Source organism: Euwallacea fornicatus, chromosome 38, assembly GCF_040115645.1.
Source record: "Euwallacea fornicatus isolate EFF26 chromosome 38, ASM4011564v1, whole genome shotgun sequence".
Taxonomy (NCBI): Eukaryota; Metazoa; Arthropoda; class Insecta; order Coleoptera; family Curculionidae; genus Euwallacea; species Euwallacea fornicatus.
This window is the reverse complement of record NC_089578.1, coordinates 881,574-901,109: the sequence shown is the minus strand read 5'-3', so window position 1 is coordinate 901,109 and position 19,536 is coordinate 881,574. Positions and strand designations below refer to the sequence as shown.

At 42.8% G+C, this 19,536-nt stretch overlaps 1 protein-coding gene across 2 annotated transcripts in view; it reads left to right on the top strand.

Moving 5' to 3' along the window:
• The first annotated feature begins 200 nt into the window (after positions 1 to 200).
• Positions 201 to 19,536, top strand: part of LOC136349475 (TOX high mobility group box family member 4) — a 114,616-nt gene continuing 95,280 nt past the window's right edge. Inside the window, exon 1 of one of the 2 annotated variants that reach the window (XM_066301047.1) lies at positions 201 to 654. In XM_066301047.1, coding sequence (XP_066157144.1) covers positions 586 to 654 — 69 coding nt within the window. In that variant the 5' untranslated portion in view covers positions 201 to 585. The remainder of the gene's footprint in view (positions 655 to 19,536) is intronic. The other variant, XM_066301052.1, reaches the window with a different exon arrangement.

Sequence of the window (19,536 nt, the reverse complement as noted above, 5' to 3'; positions counted from 1 at the left end):
AAAGAAGAAAAAGCCGAGACCTGACCTAAGTTTAACCGTCAAGGGGACTATTACAAAAGGGTATGTTATAATATTATTTATTCCTTTTTCATGGATTTTTGAGATTCAACGGCACGACGCGGGGCCCTCCAGTTCTCTCCTTCTTGGCGCAGCTTTCCACCGACGTGCAGTTGGGGAGGGGTTCGAGACCACCGAGTCGAAGAGCTCGCGCCGCGTATTCCTTCCCAATCTTCCTCCACGTTGTGATCGCGACAGAGACGTAACAGAGCTTTTACACATTAAATCGACGTATACGTAAGCGACATGCACCTCGCTTAGTCTGTCCGTCGGACCACGGTTACGTTTACCTGCACCGGAAGTTAAGCGCCCGTTTACGCGCGCGCGATTTTTGAGTTTTGACCACGCTGAGGCAGACACGCGGACAGTGACTCTGTTGTGGTTTGTTGTTGTATAAGACGCTCTTTATTTTGGATTATTTTCATTACATAGTCTGATAATTCATCTTGGAGCAATAAAGCCACAACGCTGGAACATTTAAAGCCGATTGTGGCTTCGATCACTACTCTCATTGGGAATTGTGATAGTATGGAGGCCACGTATTGCGTTGGAAGTGACGTTGACGTTTGTAGGATGTTTGACCAGTACTTGTATAAGGTACGACCATTTCATACTAGGCACTTAAAGCACTAGGTATCCGCAACCGTTCGGTATGGGGCAACCGTTAGAGGTAGGCCCGAATCGGCCCTTCGTGGCGTTCGGACGTGAGGGAGCTTACCATTAAAGAGTAAGACTGTGCACCCCGACGATCATGTCCGCGGAACACGGAGCTCTCGGGAGAGTACAGTAAAGACGCTCATGGGGAGATTTTCGCGAAATAACAATGTGGTGATAAGTCGAACGAACGCGACCAACTCCATTTAGCGCAACTCTCCAAGTCGATGGTGGCCGGGAGCATTTGCGGCAACTTTGCGTTTATCCATGTGCTTTAAGTGTCTACTATCAAGCTCATTATTAGTGTATCGCCGGCGAAATTTGGACTAAAGTTCACGATTTGTCGAAAGCTCTCGCTGACATTGCATCTCCCTCACCAAAATCGTCTGCTTGAACTCGCGTGAGTATCTGCCCAGAAAGCTCGTGGATATCTCACGGTGGGAAGTTGCGGAGAAAGATGCGTTCAGCCGACGCCAAGTGCCCGCACTGAGCAAAAACGAAATCAAAACTAATCCCCCGTTAGCATCCCCTGTAGGGTCTAATAGGCCTCGCAACCCCGGCGAACACATAAATAGCATTAACATGTTAGCGTAACGTAATTATAACGTTTTAAACGTTAGTACGACGTTTTTACAACATCAAATGAACTCTTTATTGGCTCGTAGATAATGTTATTTTTAAAACGTTAATTTGGTAACGTTTTATTGACCTGGGCAAAATCCACAGATACGGAACGTTGCACGGGCAATGCCTGAAACGAGTAGTAAATATTCACGTACCTGTGTTTCTTTTTTCCCAGACGGGAAAATGAAATGCAAAATGACTGTTCAAATCGCCTTCATTTTTCCTCTCACTTCGCAATTCGCGAGTTACATCGTTCATCGATCGGTGCCTCAGACAAAATCCATGATTGTTCTGTTCATTTCAAGCTGAGTAGCAATCGGGCACAACCTTTCTGTAGTATGCGAAATAATGAACGTAATATTCTAATCATAGCGGTCTCGCATCCATCGACTTTTATCTAATAAATAGCCCACGATGGTCAGGAGCATTGACACGCATTAACCATCGGCCGTGGCGTCCTCAAGCTCGCACTTACTCGAATTCGAACATTTGATTTAACAAGAGGAAAGCGATCAGCTTTCATCTTACATCAGCGCATATGCCGGAATTTTTAGGGTCACTTCAGAGTGGTCGTTCGAGAAAATCCTATGTAAACCTCATTGCCATAAAACCGAGGCATAAACAAGTTTCTTACGGCATAACGTGCTGTAGGAGATTTGTCCACTTAAACAAATCACTACGTCGAGGTCGGAAAGCGCGTTATTAAAATGGTGGAAAATTCGTGGAGCAAGTGCGTACAGTGTGTTTGGGAATTGCCGTCCAATGGGTCTGTTGGATCGGACGATCGCCACGTCGGAGCCTTTGAAACGCACGAAATCTCAAGTCGAAATGTCCGTTTTGCAACTCCATCTTTGCTGGTGAGCAAATTTCAAATAACCGTAACCGCGAGTTTTACGCTCATCGTGAGTGAAGTACTGAAATACTGCTTTTACCCTGTTATAAGAATGCCATAAAGTGCAGCCACTTTCCATAGGAAGCACCTGGATAGCAGATAGATTTTGTGGCACTTGACGTCACAGGCGAACTATCCACTTAAGAGCGAGAGCTGGATATGAGCTTTTCTGGAAACCTCCCCTAACGCACAACCACCACACGCACTTATTTATTATTTTTCGCGGCTTATTTATTTTTATCGTCACTACCGCTGACCATCGTCCATTGCGCCACATTCCTCCATTTACACGCGGAACTCCTTCAACTTTCTGCTCGCATGGAGGCCGATTTATATTTTCCTTAAGGTAATTTTTTAGCGCTAATTTGCCTTATGGAAACTTCGTTGTAGCTGTTCAATTCCGTGCGCTCCCCGGATCGGTCGCTAAGCCGTCTTATGGAGAGAGGCGTATGACGTTTATCATGTCCCTGTCCGTTTCGCTACGCGTGTAGGACCGAAGGTCCCGCGTAAGTTCAAAATTGAAGGAAGTGCCCGTACACGTCAAATCCTGCTCTTAATCGGACATTTTTTAACGTGCCAGACGTGCAGTGGATAAATGTACTTCTCCATTTTTTCCCCTCGAACTCCGTGTGTATCGCGACGTTTTTGAGAAATTCTGAACATAAAGCGATGGAGACGTGTGTTCCCTCTTTCGCACCGAAAATCCATTTTCTCCCAATCCCAATGACGCCCCCATTACCGTGCTCATCTCTCACCCCCGTTTTGAGTTCTACGGGAGAACTCCCATCTGAAAGGAGTATCAATTTAATTATTCCGTTGCAGATCGCACAAAATGGCAGCTGAAACGCTAATAAATATCTCGCCTTTAGCCATTGCTTATAAAACAAAATGTTCGCTAATGATACTTTGTTAACGATCGGTAGCCACTGTAATTGGGTAGTAAATATTCATCCTCTTTCATCCTAGATATCGGAGTTGTTACCGGGGCCGCATTCACACGCACCACCGAAAACTTCACATTTAAAAATTCAATTAATCACGAACGTTAACGTGGACATTTCAAATGGGAATTGTGCAAAACGTTCCGTTTAAGTCACAACATGCGAGTCGCTACCGACACGATGCGGATATCGATTAGACGAAGACGTCGCGGGTCAGGTTAATCCAGAAAAGCAAAAAAATCAATTTTGACCATTGGTCTTCTGTTCGCATCATCTAGACTGACGTTTCCTCGTAGCTCCGAGACAAATACTGGCGAGACGACGTGTTCCGTCGCCGTGCCGTAACAACATAAGGATTGTGAAGAAATTTATTGGCGAGAATCAAAGCTGGAGCAGGGTAAAATATGAAGGGTAACGGGCCTTTCTAAACCGGGAACCTCTTTTCTTTTCATCAGTCCTCGCAGCAACGGGATAACCGACCTATTTTTTAAGTGTCCGATGACCTACACTCGGATACTTTTAGTAATCGAAGGTCCTTTCGTATTCTGTATTTGAATAACTCATGTGACACTGGCTCCTTCTGCATGCGGGGAAAATTCCTCCTTGATAATTTACGCTCCAATTTCAATAGATCAAGACATTTCCTCCGCCATATTTCTTTTATTTCGCTGCTCGGTCAAGCTGCGGTCGAATCGTCGTTGTTAGTTGGAAAATGCATTGCCGGAAGAGGGGCGGGAAAATCGTCGAGGCCCCTTCAAAAACGTAGGAACGAAATTAGCCGACGTCGAATTTTAAAAATTAAACAAGAATCGCTAATTTTGTCCCCTCGCCCTCGTTTGCCACCACTGTCGCCGCTCGGCGCGCGCAAATTTTTTAAAACTAAAGAGAAATCCCTAATTTTGCCCTTTGAAACTCTCACTTGCCGCCACTGTCCGACGCGCCAGTCGAGCTAACCACGACCGCCCCTGGCACGCCGCCATTTTGTTCTAGTACTCGCCACTGAAGGAAGACAGAAGACGCGACATACGTGCGACTGCATCCAGAGCTCCGCTGACTACTTAGGCCGGAAAACCGATATCATAACGTTCGTTTCTATCTATATTCATAGAATAAACGAAGAAGAGCATATAATGCGAGATAAGGGGAGCAGAATGAGATAGCAGTGGCGTAATGGTGGCAAATGAGAATTTCAAGAATAAAATTGGAATTTGTCTTAATGGCGTTCATTCGTGTCCAATTCGAGGATCTTAAAAACTGTTAGAGATATAAAATGCATACATTAGAATATAAACATGCCGATATTAAAATGGGTTGTATTTAAATACCATTAATGGATTCCTGGTTTATGGGTTGCACTCCCGGCAACTGAGCTCTTAATTTAATTTAAATGATAATTTGGAGGTATGTGGATATATGCAAAACACGTCGATTGAGCCTTTGGTGTAATTTCTTCCCTACTTGAAATACATTAACGAATCTCCGGCCTAAATGGATTTATATCGGTGCGACGAACTTATTCGTCTTGAGCAAGATTTTATTAAATTTTAATACAAATTTGGAAGTGATATCCTGCAGAGAACGAGAAACTTCATATTAAATCATTTGAAAGAGAAAGTATCCTATTTGGTGCCTTCATAATTGATGAAGCAGGTTTAGCGAGTCAATATAAAACAGGAAAGTTTCAGAAACTACAATAATTACGTAATTGAATTAATTAACGAAGAATGTCGGTCGCTGTGCTACAAGAGATGCCATGAAGATGGCCCAGTTGGTAGCTGCCGAAGAGTGAGCGATTTATTAGAAGAGCTGAGAGCTTCACGTGAGTCCGTACCCTCGGAGCTGAATTTGCGATTCTCGGTGGTAGTGAAGTGTGTAAGGGGGGGGACGGAGCGCATGGAGGACGTCGGTGACAGGGAGTCAATATAAAATTCTTGCAATGCGAAACTGCAATATGGTCAAATTCGCGCTTAAAATTTGCGCTTTTTTGTCGTTGTTTGCTCGTGCAGAATTCGCATGTCTGCGAACACTTTATAGGCATTCTAAGGTGACATAACACAGTTTACTGCCGAAAAACTAGGCAAACCGCATTATATCTCACCTAAATGCGTGCTTTTTAATTGTTCCTTAACTGCTAAATTGCCCACATCGGACAAGACTGAAAGTGCAGAACTAGTTGCTTACAGCATCGTCTCATTAGTATTCCGCTGGTGAAGTAAACATTAACTTTTAGTATTCACCCCACGGGTGGGCAATTAAATGGTTTTGAAAAAATACGTAGTATTTCATTTTCACGAGGAAAAAGAGTCCAGACCAGGTTCTCTGACGTGGCGAGTTAAAAATGAAAATGGGCAAATGGTGGATGGGTGTGCGACGCCAGTTGCCGTTGATGGGGAAATTAGAATTTTACTAGAATAAAAAAATAAATAAAATAAAGCGACCTTTAGTTTGGAAAATTAAACACGTACGCCGCTGGCGCGCGCAAAAAATGGGGGGCGGCAGGGAGGATGGGTCCACGACCCCCCCAATGCGCCCACTTCGGTTTCGATTTTTTCTTTACCCAAATTGTGGAAAGTGTGCGCTTCGTCGCACTGCGCACCACCGCAAACCCCGATTGAAGTATGTCGACAAACACCGAAGTTGTTAGCGAAATTAATTTTTTTAACAACTTCAACACTCCGTATAACGAGTACGAGGCGCAAAAGAAAAAAGTCGCAGAGGGAGGTTCATCTAATTATTTTCTCTCAAGGAGCCTGTCGCCAGCGGATTGGCCCGTCAATTCGCGACACCCTGTACATTACGTCCCTGTTCATCTGTGCTTTGACAAATTTTTATTTTGCTAGATCAAAGGTGTCTCGAAACTGTATTGGTTATGATGCTTTCACTTCAGAGAAACTCTTTAATTAAACTTCATTGAATCTTGGTCGTCTCAAGACTGCGAGCAAAGAAAGAAAAATCGATTTATCGGCACCTCAGGAGAATCATCTGGAACTTCTGAACAATTCGAGGGAACGCGAATGGAAGTTTTTGGAATTTCCGATTAATTTCAAGCGGTTTTGAGTTATTGATATTGAGCGACGTGGCTGGACGACGAGTGCGAGAACCTTCGACTATCCGACAGACGCGTTCCACCATTTTTTCGAAAATCCGTCCAACGAGGTCCAATTCCAAAAAAGTCAAATCGGACCCGAAAATCTACGAACTGCCGACCAAAATACGTGTTCATGGTCACCGATCCCGTTTCACTTTCGACCAGGGCCCTTTCCGCCGGCAAAATCAATTGATATGGGTCGAACTCTATCGAAAATCGAACTTTTCGGCCCTTTTGAAAAATCGTCGCGGAATGCTCGGACGCTGGCACGTAGCAAAAAACTGGAACAGAAACTGTTAAAGTGGACGTTTTTAGAGTTTTATCAGATCTTATTCAAGACAATGCAAAGCTGACTAATTTAGATCCAGATTTAGGGCACCGGATTTGTATCGAGTTGAAGTGAATAATGTAAATTTTCCGGGTGAAGTGAGATAAGAAGAAAAACGTAAGATTTCTAAATTGTCTGAGGCGCCTAATAAAAGCTCTTGCCAGCAAGCTTAGAAAGATCTGGAAAGGACATGGAACCGCGTTAGCATGGTACCACCTCTACTCCATGGAATGACCCTATGCCGTCCGTCATAGAGATTGAGAACTGCTGGCAATTCTGAGCATTCTAGACAGTTCTGAATTGGGCAGAATTCTCTAGTTTTCTCTCGACCGATGGGGTGGGGGAAATGCAGGTTGTTCTCAGTCAAAACTGATCGAAAGCGAGATTCGCCCTTTTCGGAGAGTTCGAACGAACACGTTCGTTCAGGTTCCAGCGACTGATCTCTCAGAACCCTCGGAACCTGTGGAAAATGGTCGCCAAAACGATTTTTTGAAATTTTTCTCAAAAGGCTCAATAAAGAGAGGGTGAACGTTACTCCCCGTCAGTTTTAACTGAGAACGGCTCCTCGAGGGTGAGACTTTATTCCGAAGTAAAATGGAGGAAAAAAACGAGGTTTTAGTGCGAGAGCTTATTGGGGAGTCGTCCACCCATCGGAAGGTCGGCGCCTTTTTGTGTCTTTTTGCCGCCCATTAACGCTAAAGGTTCAACGTAATTTTAGGCTAATTCTCGTTTGAAAACATCGCAAATTGAGATTAATGCCGTCGTCTGAGCATGCCACGAAAATCTATAAGAAACGTAAAAACAAAGCATTAGCAGAAGTTCATCGATGCAAAGGTAATTATTGCTAATAATGAGGCTTAAGCACTTGTGCTATTACCATAAATTTGACTCTCTGTTGGGGATAATCCCCTTAAGGGGAATTTCCACTAGTGCGAAGAGAAGAGGTAATTTGCTTTTGTATATAAGACGTGCATACCTGCCACATAAACATTTCACCTCAGATTTTTCATATTGGATTAATGCCGTTGCCTAAGGAACCTGTTGGAAGTTAATTAAATACGTTGCATAAATATCCTTTTTTATAATCAGTCTCCTCAGCTGTTATCACTGTTTTGTTGTCCTATTAGCGTCCCATAGCGCAACTGTAAATTATGTACCCCCCCCCCCCCACCCCCTTTCTTTAATTTTTTTTTTAATTTTAACATTAAGAAGTAGTCATAATTCAAAATCGGCACCAAACGGGACGAAAAGTGCCATCTTTCGGCGTTTAATTGTGATTTTTTTGGTGTTGCTCCAGCCACCGGTGGCGCAAAACGCCCGATTTTCTTAAATGCGAACGCGGGCCCAGGGGCGCCCCGCGTCAAAGGTCTTTCATAATTACCTTCGGTGGTGCGTTGTGGTCCAAGATCCCCGCAAATCTATCGATCAATTTTCGAGAATGGTGGGTACAAATTTGCTTAAAAAAAGCAATACAAACTCGGCTAAACGTTACGCAACCGATGAAAAAACGTGTTTGTTGATGGGAAATTGGCCTGTTTTCGATTGTGTGCTCACCAACGGTCTCGGGTTTTAAAAACGAGAAAAAAAATATAAATAAAAATAACCAAAGAGTGTGAGCACAAAATCGAAAACAGGCCACTTTTCAATCAACAAACAGGTTTTTTCGCTGTTCGCGTACTACTTTAACGCAGTTTATACCGAATTTTTCACCAAATTTATAATTTTTATTAAACAAATTCGCGGATTTCGAAACGCAGCGCGGCCTTGAATGCAGTTTCGAAAAACCTTCAATTTGAGACGTCGCTTGGCCCATCTGGCGATTTAAAAAAATCGGCCATTTCGCGCCACCGGTGGCGCAAACCGCGTTCGAAAATTTTAAAAAAGTCGGAAAATGGCGTTTTTTGTCCTGTTTTCAATTTTTAAACGATAATCGTTTAATGGAAGTGTAAGGGGCGGCGGGTGGGGCTACTCAGAGGCGCGCGGTAGACTGATTTCTCGATCTGTAGAGTAATCCGTAATTGACGTTTTTTGATTATTTCATCAAAACCCCCTCGCACGGGAACCGGTTGGAATTTAACTAAAATTCGAAAGTATCGTCTCCTCGAACGTTATATCATTCCGATGAAAAGCGATTTTCGAGCAGGTAGGAAAGTATTAGACGACAGCTGTTGTATCTTCTTTGTAAAATCTTCTAGTATTGGGTATGGGCACTTATCCAAAGCTCACAGACTAGAGTCATTAACATAAAAATGTGGTACCGGACTTGATTTTGTTTAAATAAATACCGGTGATTCAGAACAAGATTACCAAGACGAGCTCCACTTGTTGGTTTTGATCTTCACAGTACAGTTACTTCAATATCTTTATTTGCACTTGGCAATTTTTCATCACTTTTTTATTGGTTTTTCAGCGCTGAAAATGCAATACATGAAAAGAGCAAAAAGTTTTATTCATAATAATTAAAGCTGAACTATTTTGATATCGTCCGTTGATGAATGGAGCGCGTCAGTGGCTATTTATTGCGCTTTTGAAGCTGCTGCAAGATGGACGCCTCCGAGCATGCTTCTGCCGGGCTGCGGGAACCCTGTAGGACCCGGGTCCGTTCGTTAAACCGAAAAGCGGCACGTCGAAAATTTTTAATAAATTCCGAAAGTCTCCAAAGGGGGTGAGATCTTCGCCACTTTTCAATCCCATATCTCGGGACCAGGTAAAGCAGTGATTTTCAAAAACTGTAAAAAATGGCTTAAACGCGGTCTTGATTAGGTTTCTTTAGGGCGGTTGGCCACCTGTCAGCGTTCTCAAATTCTTGGACGAACACGATGGACGTTTTTTCTCGCATGAAATTATATTTTCTTCCAAAAAAAAAAAAAAAAAAAAAAAAAAAAAAAATGCCCGATTCGCCACGGAGCATCATCTACATATTTATACATGAAGCAAGTCATACACGTAACACATTTCTATGCGGCTAAAAAACGTTTTGAATTTTTACAGTGTAAACTCATTTGCGATTCGATTTAAATTTCGTTTTGCTTCAAGGTCGAGTAATGAATTTTCGTATTTATATTTCGCATTTAATCGTAACGGAATAGAAATAGCACCGAACAGTTTCAAATGAAAACGGTTTTTAAATCAGGGGAGTATCATCAATCAGGGCAAAAACAAATCATGAAATACAATCGATTGTTGTTTTTTAACGCAAAATGCATTCGCAAAAAACAACGTTTGTGCCCTTTTAGACGGTTTTCACATCGGGGCGTTTGGCTGTGGGCCCGCCTAGAAGGTCGAAAACGCCGTTTTTCAAATTTCCCAGTAATTTTCGGATTTTTTCCGGCAAAATTGGCCCCTAAGGGATTCGATTTAAAAAAGTTTTTTCATAACTTTTTCGCATTTGTGAGGACGACGGAGAACTTTTCAGACTATTTCGTGAACGTTTCGAGCACATTTTTTAAAGTTTCGCAGAATTTAATTTTTCGAAAATTTGCAAGATTCTTTCGGCTGTTTTTTCCGATATTTAAAAATTTCCAATTTGCGCAGAATTTTTTTATCTACTTCACAGAAACTATTCTCTACGAAACAAGTTCTCGATTTACAAACAAAACGAATTTTGGTCTGCATGGAACGTCCCATCGAAGCCTTCGAACTCAGTTCGAATCTTTAATTCTGCGAGCAACCTGAGAGCTTTCTTGAACTCACGGAAGCGTTCGAATTGCGGGGGCTTTTTTGCCTCCAAGGGCTTTGTGGGGGATTCGGGAACTGAACACTGATTTTTTTCCCTTAAAATTTGTTTTTTCCATATTTCGATTTTTCAACACTTCGTGACGGCTCTGCAGGCTTCCCGAATTCTTTCCAACTATTGGAAATTTCGAAGTAAAATCGGCCTAGATGTTTTGTCGGTTTCAAACTCTAATGATCATCGGTAAATATAACGTTTTTTGCGAAATTCGGTCCAATTTTGGGAACGCTCAGATAAGTCGTGATAATATAAAATGTGGTCTCCGTTCCTGATGGCTGCCAGATCTAGCACCTTTGCATTTGTTGCTCTGCAATGACGCGGCAGGTATTATTAGCTTTCCAATTATGGTAAAATTCACAATGGGGCGGCCTAGAAGGGACCCAACTGGACCTCGATACTCACTTGGGCAGGAACCATTGTAAAACTTCAGAAATAAGTGCCGAGAAGCGTCGTGGCAATAGTAAGCGGCAGTAAGTCGGAAAAGTGGGAAAATCATGCAGGAAAAAGTGAAATGAAATATGAATTTTATGAGAAATTTCGTGTACTCAGCTGTGTCCAAAATACTAATTTAGGATAGTTGATCGTGCCAGACTAGTCAAAGTAACAGAGGATCAGCGAGCCTGAAAAGGACCCGAATCGGAAGTCATAGGAGTAGAAACTAACCCGAATCGAGCCATATGAATATTTGACATCATAAGAAATGACACTTCCATGAGGAAAAAGGTCTAAGTGGAGAAAAGCTTTTCTAGGAGCAATTTCAAGTGCGTATGTTGAAAACCCTGAAATACGCTCATAGTTTGCATGTTTCGGAGAGTTGCTGGGCCACTCTGTAGAAGGAAAACAAGGAACTTTTGCTTAAGACAAGTTCAGCCGAATCGCTCTATTTCCCTACGTTGTACCATCGCTTCGGATTAAAACAATAATTCGCCATTTCCTTTCGATCAGATAATTTCGATAGCTATCTCTAGCGGTTTCCGAAATATTAATTAAAGCTCTTATTTTCGTTTCGTTTGAAATGGGATCGCGATAAATCGAGCAGCAAGTTCCGGTTCGCGATCCGGAACTGGCCAAAAAATCTTACTTCACGGACGCCCGGAGCTCACTTATTTTCCGCATTCAGGTCTTAAATTCCACGGCGAAATCCTGAAGAGTACATAAAAGTGTTAACCGCAGATCTAGGATACGTAAGATGGCTCAACTCAAAGAGGGAGAACATTAAGAGAGCTCATAAGCGGACCCTTGGGTCAAGTTTAAATATTTCCCTCATTTTGAACGATCATAGGGGGCTCAATAAAACCAAAAGAGGAGCACTGGAAAGCCGGATTTTTCGGTCGGGGCTAGAATCACGCCTCAGACCGTAAAGAAAACGGCGATGGTATGCAAGAAGTGTATTGATTGCGGGAATAAATTCTTCGTTCCGTCCGTCCTCAAACCGACAATCATTCGAATTATCATTGGGGGGAGGGGGGGTACGGATGGAAAATGCACAGTTTTCCATCGGGGGGGTCGTTTGTTTTTCGGTCATCTCGAGGAAAGGCGCCAAAAAGAGTTTTCGCAGATCTCTTCTGGAATTCACATAAGTGTTCCTTTCCGCGGTAATACGATGCAATCTTCTTCTGTTCGAAAGGAAGGAAGGTTCAAAGGGAACTGAATGAAGCTAACTTGAATAGCATATTGGATTTCGAAGGAACTCGTGAAATGGATGCCATAGCTGAGAACAGCGACGTTTTTCAAACGCCCCCCCCTCCTCCCGGGGGGCGACAAACCGCACAGGTATTAAATAAATAAATAAATAAATAAATAAATAAATAAATAAATAGTGAAAATCAGGATTAAATACCTAATCTCAAACGAGTTAAAAGGCATTAGCAAAGATTTGATTGGCATGATAAAGTACCTTTAATAACCGTGCATAAATCAGAAGAAACTCCGCCTTGCAATACGTCAAATGTTATTATTATACCATTAATCTCTTGGGTTCCTTGACCTTTCACCCATTTAAAATGAATTTTCCTTCGCAGGAAGTCGAATTAATTACCCGAAGTATTCGAAATTCTACGGTAAATACCCCGACTAAGTAGGAATCAGAATAACGATGGAACTGTTTTTTTGCATATAATAAATCAGATAATGGCCCGGTTTGGGCAGAGCCTCGGCCGTCGCGAGCGTGCGGTAATAAGAGCATTTCCTCATCGCCAGAAGTAATAGAATTCTTTAATGGGATTTCCTCTCGATTTTTCCCCGTTCGAGTGCGTTTTCGGTCGCTTCCCGTCCTTCGCGTGTGCGTTTGTGTGTCGCTCGCGTTCGTCCGTTAGGTAAAACACAACTTGCGGTATGGTTTAGATAAAAATACGAATAATCAGCCATTTATTAGCAGAACGTACTGCCAGTTACACTCCCTCCTACCATAATAAATTACCTTGTTGCAAAACGTTAATTAGCATTTTAAAACGTTATTTTGCGTCATAAATTAACGTTAACCTTTCAAGACTAATAATTTTCAAATCCTATTTATCCTTTTGTTAATAATTCTGCGTCAGTGCAAAGCTCCTAAAAATCAACTTATAAAAATATACTTAATTTGCAAGACGAAGCAGAGTTTATTAAAGTTTTAATAACGGTTATGAGCAGACACAAAGCGCAGTAAATAATGAATACCTTCCACGTATATTACTATGTCTGGACTGAGAAAATGCCCTATTATATAGACCAGTTTAGGCCTTTTTAGGCATTTTGACTACCAACCGAGAACGGGGTACCCAAACCTGTTCCTCGGAGTGCTTCACTTTAAATTAAGACCTAAGGAAGTGTTTCTAAGCAGGAATTTTAGTCAGAATCAACCTAAACGATGACCTTATAAAGGTGTTGCGTTCGTTCTTTCATAGTTTCCAAGAGAATTATCATCGTCATCGTCGTCCAATAGCTCCCGAAGCCGTCTTGCAGCGGAACCCGTTTCGGACGGGGGAGTCCGCCGCGACGGACAGAGGGAAAATACGTATTTTTCTTAACGGTTAATGGTCGTAGAATTAATATTCCGCGGCCGGTTTTGGCGATTCATACTTTCTTTCGCCAATGGCCACGCTCCATCGTTGGCAAATCGGGCGATTTTCGCGAGCTCGACAAAAAAAAAAGTCCGAGAGGACTAAATCCGGCGAGCGGGGTGGACGAGGGAAAAATTCGAAACCGACTCTGGCCGTCGCGACGTTTGAACTGGTGCGTTGTCTCGCGTGAGTTGCGGCCGCTCCTCCCCAATCTCTTCGTCCAAACACCGCGATCAAATTCCGCAACGTCCTTCGTTCGCAGTCTTTCCCTTATGGATGTGGTCAATAAAAATTATCCCGAAAAACTGACGCCATCGCCTCTTCTGCAGATGGAACGGTCTCCGCCTTCCGTGGAGCCGATTCTCCCCCCTTTGAGTCCATTGTTTTGACCGCTTTTCCATCTCGGGGGTGAAATAAAGGACTCACGTTTCATCCATAGTTATGAATCGGCGCAGGGACTCGGCTTTATTGCCGCGAAATTTTCCCAAACATTTCCCCAACAGACCCCCCCCTCTCCCCCCTTTGTGGGCATCGAAAATAATTTATTTAGATCTGTCGCCTAATTACAGCCGATATTTGCCGATTGTGTTTGAGTGTTATTATTTGATCCGTGTTGCATTTTCGTGCAGCAAAATTTAAAGCGACGAAAAATGATTCCGACAAAGGGAAATTTGACACGCTCCGCTGCCATGTTGGAAATCATAAAAATTGGGCCCAAGACGAGATGCAATTTTCTCAAAAATGTCCCCGGCGACCTCAACCCAATCGGCCGGAGTCTTAAGCGATTCGTCACAATTTCGAAAAAAACTGGTTCGTTTAATAAGTCAGTGTCGCACCGCAAAACAAAAAAAATATTTTAACCTGCCAGGAAATTGCTGTTTTGCTCGCGGTAGAAGAAAGTAATAACGCAAGCCTTCGAAGCATTAAAAATGGCCATGCTGCCTCTAGGACAGTAGCGCCGAGAATTGTTCGCAGCCAAAGACACCATCCTTATAAGTATCACGCGCCTTAAAGTCTCCTTCAAAAGGGGTGTAAAAGAGTCTCCTGCGAACGATTTACCTGACGATATCATCAAGATCTCCATTTTCCTTCACAGATTTTGCGGACAGATTAGAGTTATTTTCCAAACAATAGCTCCTTCGACCGAAAAGATCGCCATTATCGGGCAAAAAAAAACGAAAATCTCGCTCAAATATCCAGATATCAACCTCGCCTTGGATTTAACGTACAGTGTGGTATTTTGGAAACACGAATTAGTGAGCCCACAATTTGCGGGGGGGCTCCAAGCTCGGAAAGATGTGGACAATTTTCAGAGACCGAATCGAAGATATTCTGGACGACCTTCCATCAGCAGCAGCCGGCAACGTGTGGTTCCGAAGGGGTGGGGCTCCTCCTCCTAACTCTGAACATAATACCGAATGTTCGAAACAACTCAATTTCTGCCAAGGTCGCGCAAACTGGCCACCGCGATCTCCCGATATAGCACCAATCGACTTTTTCCTTTGGGCTTCCCCGAAAGTGATATTCACTGCAACGACTTTTCATAACGTCGACTCGAAGGTTGCGGTGCGACTTGCAACAAGAGAGGTAACTCCAGAGATTTTAAATAACGCTACGGAAGAAATTGTTAACCGGCGTTGTTCATGTTTGCAGATTGAGGGTGGCACGTTTGAACATAAAAAAAAATTCAATTTTTTTATGTTTATTTTCTTGTTCACTAAGTGACGGGTCTGAACGAATTCTTTTCAAAGCCATTCACGATGTCGAATAAAAATTACGTTGTGTCGAAAAAGGGAGAATAAGAGTTTTTTGGACTGAACCATTTAATAAACCGTAAGTGTGATGTATCGTTGCATTCGGGAAAAAATGGGGATTTTCTGAGCGCAAAATGAAATTTGTCGAGTATTTGAAAGAACGAAGTTGATGATGGTTTCAAAAAAAATGAAACGTCCGACGGAAAATTGAAAAAAAAACCGTCTTGCAGAGGAGAGAGAGAGAGCGGCAAAGATTAAACTTATTTTAACACATTTTTTCAAATAAAATCAAAAAACCATAAAAAAATTAAAGGCAAAAAATCGGTTCCACTGAAGCAACTTCGGATTCTTTCGGAATTCGTCAAATTCGAAAACGTGATTGTGAGGGAGAGGAAAAGGCGCAACTTTTCCCCAATCTAACCACCTCCCTATCTCTTGTGGCCTACAACGTCCCTGTAGAGTGCACTCTCGTCCGGGACGGCCTGTACAACGCACTAAAACGTACTTACATTTTGACTTTTGCCAAAAACGCCGCCATTTCAGGCTAAACTACCCCCTCAAGTCGTAGGGGGTGAGCAGGGATTTCTGATTATTATTTTTCGCATAGGATCAATCATTCCTTCCTAATAATTGGCCCGAGTTCAGCAGTATTTGCTTTTCATTACAGCGGCCTTTCGATGTTTTCGGGGAGATATTAAAAAATCAATACATCAAATTTTAGGGTGGGATGGGGCGAAAGGGGAAGCAAAGCAAGCAGTCTGCACCTCCATCCATAGCCGTGCCATGGAAAATTGCTCGGAACGTTCTGTTTTTATGCAGACTTCGTTTGATAACTATGGAAGTCTGTGGATGAATCACGCGTGTCTCTAGACTCTCTTTGACGTCTCGGATAGCTCACGTGACCTTAAAAACTATTGGTTTTTCACTCCTGAAAGTAGGACTTTTCCTTATGCTTCATTTGCGTTGGTTTCTTGTGTGCGTTCTCCTCTCTTAAGTCAACAAACTGGGCAGTTTGAACGGGGTACTGATCGGTACTTCGCTGTTCGTTCTTTGTCAGTCCAGTGCACGTCTCCATCGAACGTACCTCAACAGAGATGCGGCGGCGCTCATTACTGCTGGCGCAACGTCTAGGGAGGAATCCAGCACAGAATTGGGATGTTTCATGGAGTTTTCTGAGCCCTTAACGAGTATCATCGTGCCGAAGCAATTGAAATCCTCCTCTGCTCCCAGTACAACAGCTGGCGGTTCCAGCACCAGGCAGAGTGCTGCTACTGTAGAATCGCGTACAGGTTCTGTGAGCTTCGGCACTCAAGCATGACATGCTCGATAATAAGTGAACTTGGAGGAACCTCTGTAGGTGCTGCTTTGGGTTCGGTATTTATTAGTATTTCCTCGGGAAAGGACAACCGCGCCCAAGTTAGGGAATTTCGGCACCGTTCCAGGCACAGTCACGCAATCAGTATTGGTACCACTGGGACCGAGATGAAGCCGGGGTTACTAGCTAGTCGATAGTAAAAACTGTTTGGTGCTACTGAAGCTGTTCTAAACGAGCGACGGCCGTTACGGATCTTCTACGGGCACCGGCCGTTAAGGCCAACACGGTTAAAAATATCTACGCACATTTACCACATGATCTACTACCGAACCATATTTATTGTCCATTGTGTTGGACTGCGAGTCGGTTCCACAACGCCTCCTCTGGTATCTCACCTGAAATGCCCGGATTCTCCTTTTTCTCGCGAATTTTGTCCTGTCAGTTCTTCAGGTTTTTGACATGATTATCGAATATCTTGACAAAACCACCTCTCACCCAGGCAGCTATGTGGGAGGTGTGTTGGATGATAAAGGTGGCAATGTGGGAGCGGTGCAACGAACACTGTTCAAGGATGGACGGCCGATAGGTAAATAACGTACTGGGGTTAGTTTGAGTTAACGTTAACCACCAAGGAACTTGACTCGACTTCAAACTGGGTTTATTGATCAAACTTGTCAAGCGATCTTTAACAATAAATCGAGCTTCGCGGTACGCCCGAACCGAGTTCATTAGTGCGGTAATGTAATAAGTGTGCGTTAACATAATAGTGCCTTTGCGGCAACGTTTTCGTCTCGCGTTTTTTCAAAACGGGCAGTCTTTTTACCATATTTTGTCGTGAGGAGACTTCCGAACATTTTATTGTTATTTCGCCCTCGAACTGCATCGATTTTGCCTTGAAAGCTGGAAGCATTTTTGAGATGTTTAAGCCTTGTAACTTGCAAACTTCCAAATATTCCCACATAATTTTCCTCTCGTATTTCGCCCTTTTTAAAATATTTTTCCTTGAGTAGGAATAATTTTCAAGCTTTCAAAGCATGTTTCTTTTTTTTTTTTTTCTTTTTTTTTTTTCAATTTAGTCGATATTGCCGCGACATTTTTCCCTGAAACTCCCAATTATTCATCGATTTGTGCGACAATAATTTGCTTGAAGCTTCTAAGCTTTTTGCCATGTTGTTTTCTTCGCGAGCTTTGAACGCGTTAGCAAATTATTTCTTTCTAAATTAGTCGGTTCTGATGGAAGCTAACGAATCGCCACCTCGTTTGTTGAGTTTTTGTCGATAAGACCTGTTCGCGAAGTCCCCGTGGTAATCGCAGATTCTGGTCTGGAAAGTCAGTCATTTCCGTCCGGACGAGCAAAATTCGCGCGCAGGCGTGTCGCAATTTCACTTTTCGGACAATATCACCTGCAATGACGTTAGTTAACGAAATTTGCGAGATTTCGCACTTTATTGGGCGGGGTCCGGGCAGAGGCAAAAAACGTGGGGAAATTCTCGAAAAGTCCCCAAAATTTGGGACGTCACGGTGAACCTTGCAGGCGAACCGAGAGGAGCTTACGCGTTAGAAGAGGTTTGTCCTTGTGTCTCTTACATCTTTAAAATATTTACATATTTCGTGTTTTCTGCAATGAATGCATTTTAATGTGGCATTTAACATATCAAAACTGTATATATTACATATCTCCATTCTTGAGGATCAAATCCATGAATAATTACGTTACGTTAGCACTAAGGAGATTTGTAAGTTAAAACGAAACCCGTTTCTTAATTGTTCGGCCGAGTTCAGGTTATAACGTAATCCTATTAATATCACAATCTTTTATCTATTAGTCTCTCGATCTCCATTACACTGCACCTTCTCTTGCACATATTTCGCCAGCTTAACTTCGTCGAAGTTGCACCTGCGGAACTCTCACCGTTTCCATCGTCGTCTCAAGAACCACTCGTGGGGCTGTCTTCTGCAGAAGCAAGAGCAGCATCCGGGTTTGGTGTAACTTCTCTCTCGTTTATGCGACGAGAGGTAACTTGCTCTTTAAAACCTTTGAACTTTGCCCAGCAACTGATTTTCGACGCTTTAAGGGGCTTTAAGGTGTGCGTAAAGCGGATAAGGATCTACGCGAGGGGGCGAGGGCAGATCATTGGTCATCGTGGGGCATCTTGGTCTCCATCAGAACGATCTCACATTACACGAAGCGACCAACAGTTTGATTTGTCGGCCCCAGTGACTTCCTTTTTGGTGCAAATCGGGCATTTCGCTCTTCTACCTACTTTGGTCTTCATGCTGTATTTTCAAGTTGTTATCTGCTTTTACCAGAAAAATCCTCTTTGTGAGTGGATGCCTCCTTATCTAAATTTATGTTCGTCTGCAGGTTCGGGGTTGACAGCCTCATTCAGCTATTTAGGAACGGTCCTAACGACCTCCGGGTCATCCTTGACTAAACCATTCCATGAACCCACTTTTTAATATTTCTCCTTTAATGGAAAAAGCCAGATAACTTACTATCTGATAGCATTTTTAATTAAACTGAAAAGTTCAGGTTGTTGGATTATGTGGATTAAATCCTTCATTCACTTTAGTTAATGGTGCTCAATCATTTGCGGTGATATTTCAATTGAATGATCATTAAAACTTAGTTGTAAGAGGAATCAATCAATAGCAGAATAATTATTATAGACAATTTGTTTTGATAGGCATCACTTTCCGAGAGCGAAATGAAACGTTTTTTATTCTACGAGTTTTATCATGAATAAGTAGTTCTTTGAGGATCTTCGGAGGATCACGCCCGGAGACGGCCGTCTCCGACTCGTTCTGGCCGGCCTAGAGGAGTCTTGTAAGGAGTTCTACCTTTGCCCACCACGCCAAGGCAGATGCTTTTAGCGGAACTTTCGTTCGTGCTTCCAGCCCTTTTTTAACCTTCTCATCTCGACCGTCCATTCCACAGGGTGTCCGGAAAATGCGCGTCGAAAATAATGTCGTGAGGTTATTTGGGTCGATCCATCAATATTCGGTCCGAAATTAATTAAAAAAAAAAACGTCTAGTTTAGCCGCTATTGATGGTCAAATTTATAAGAAAAAAAAAAGTGTTTTTTGCTGCAAGCGAACTTCAGCGAAA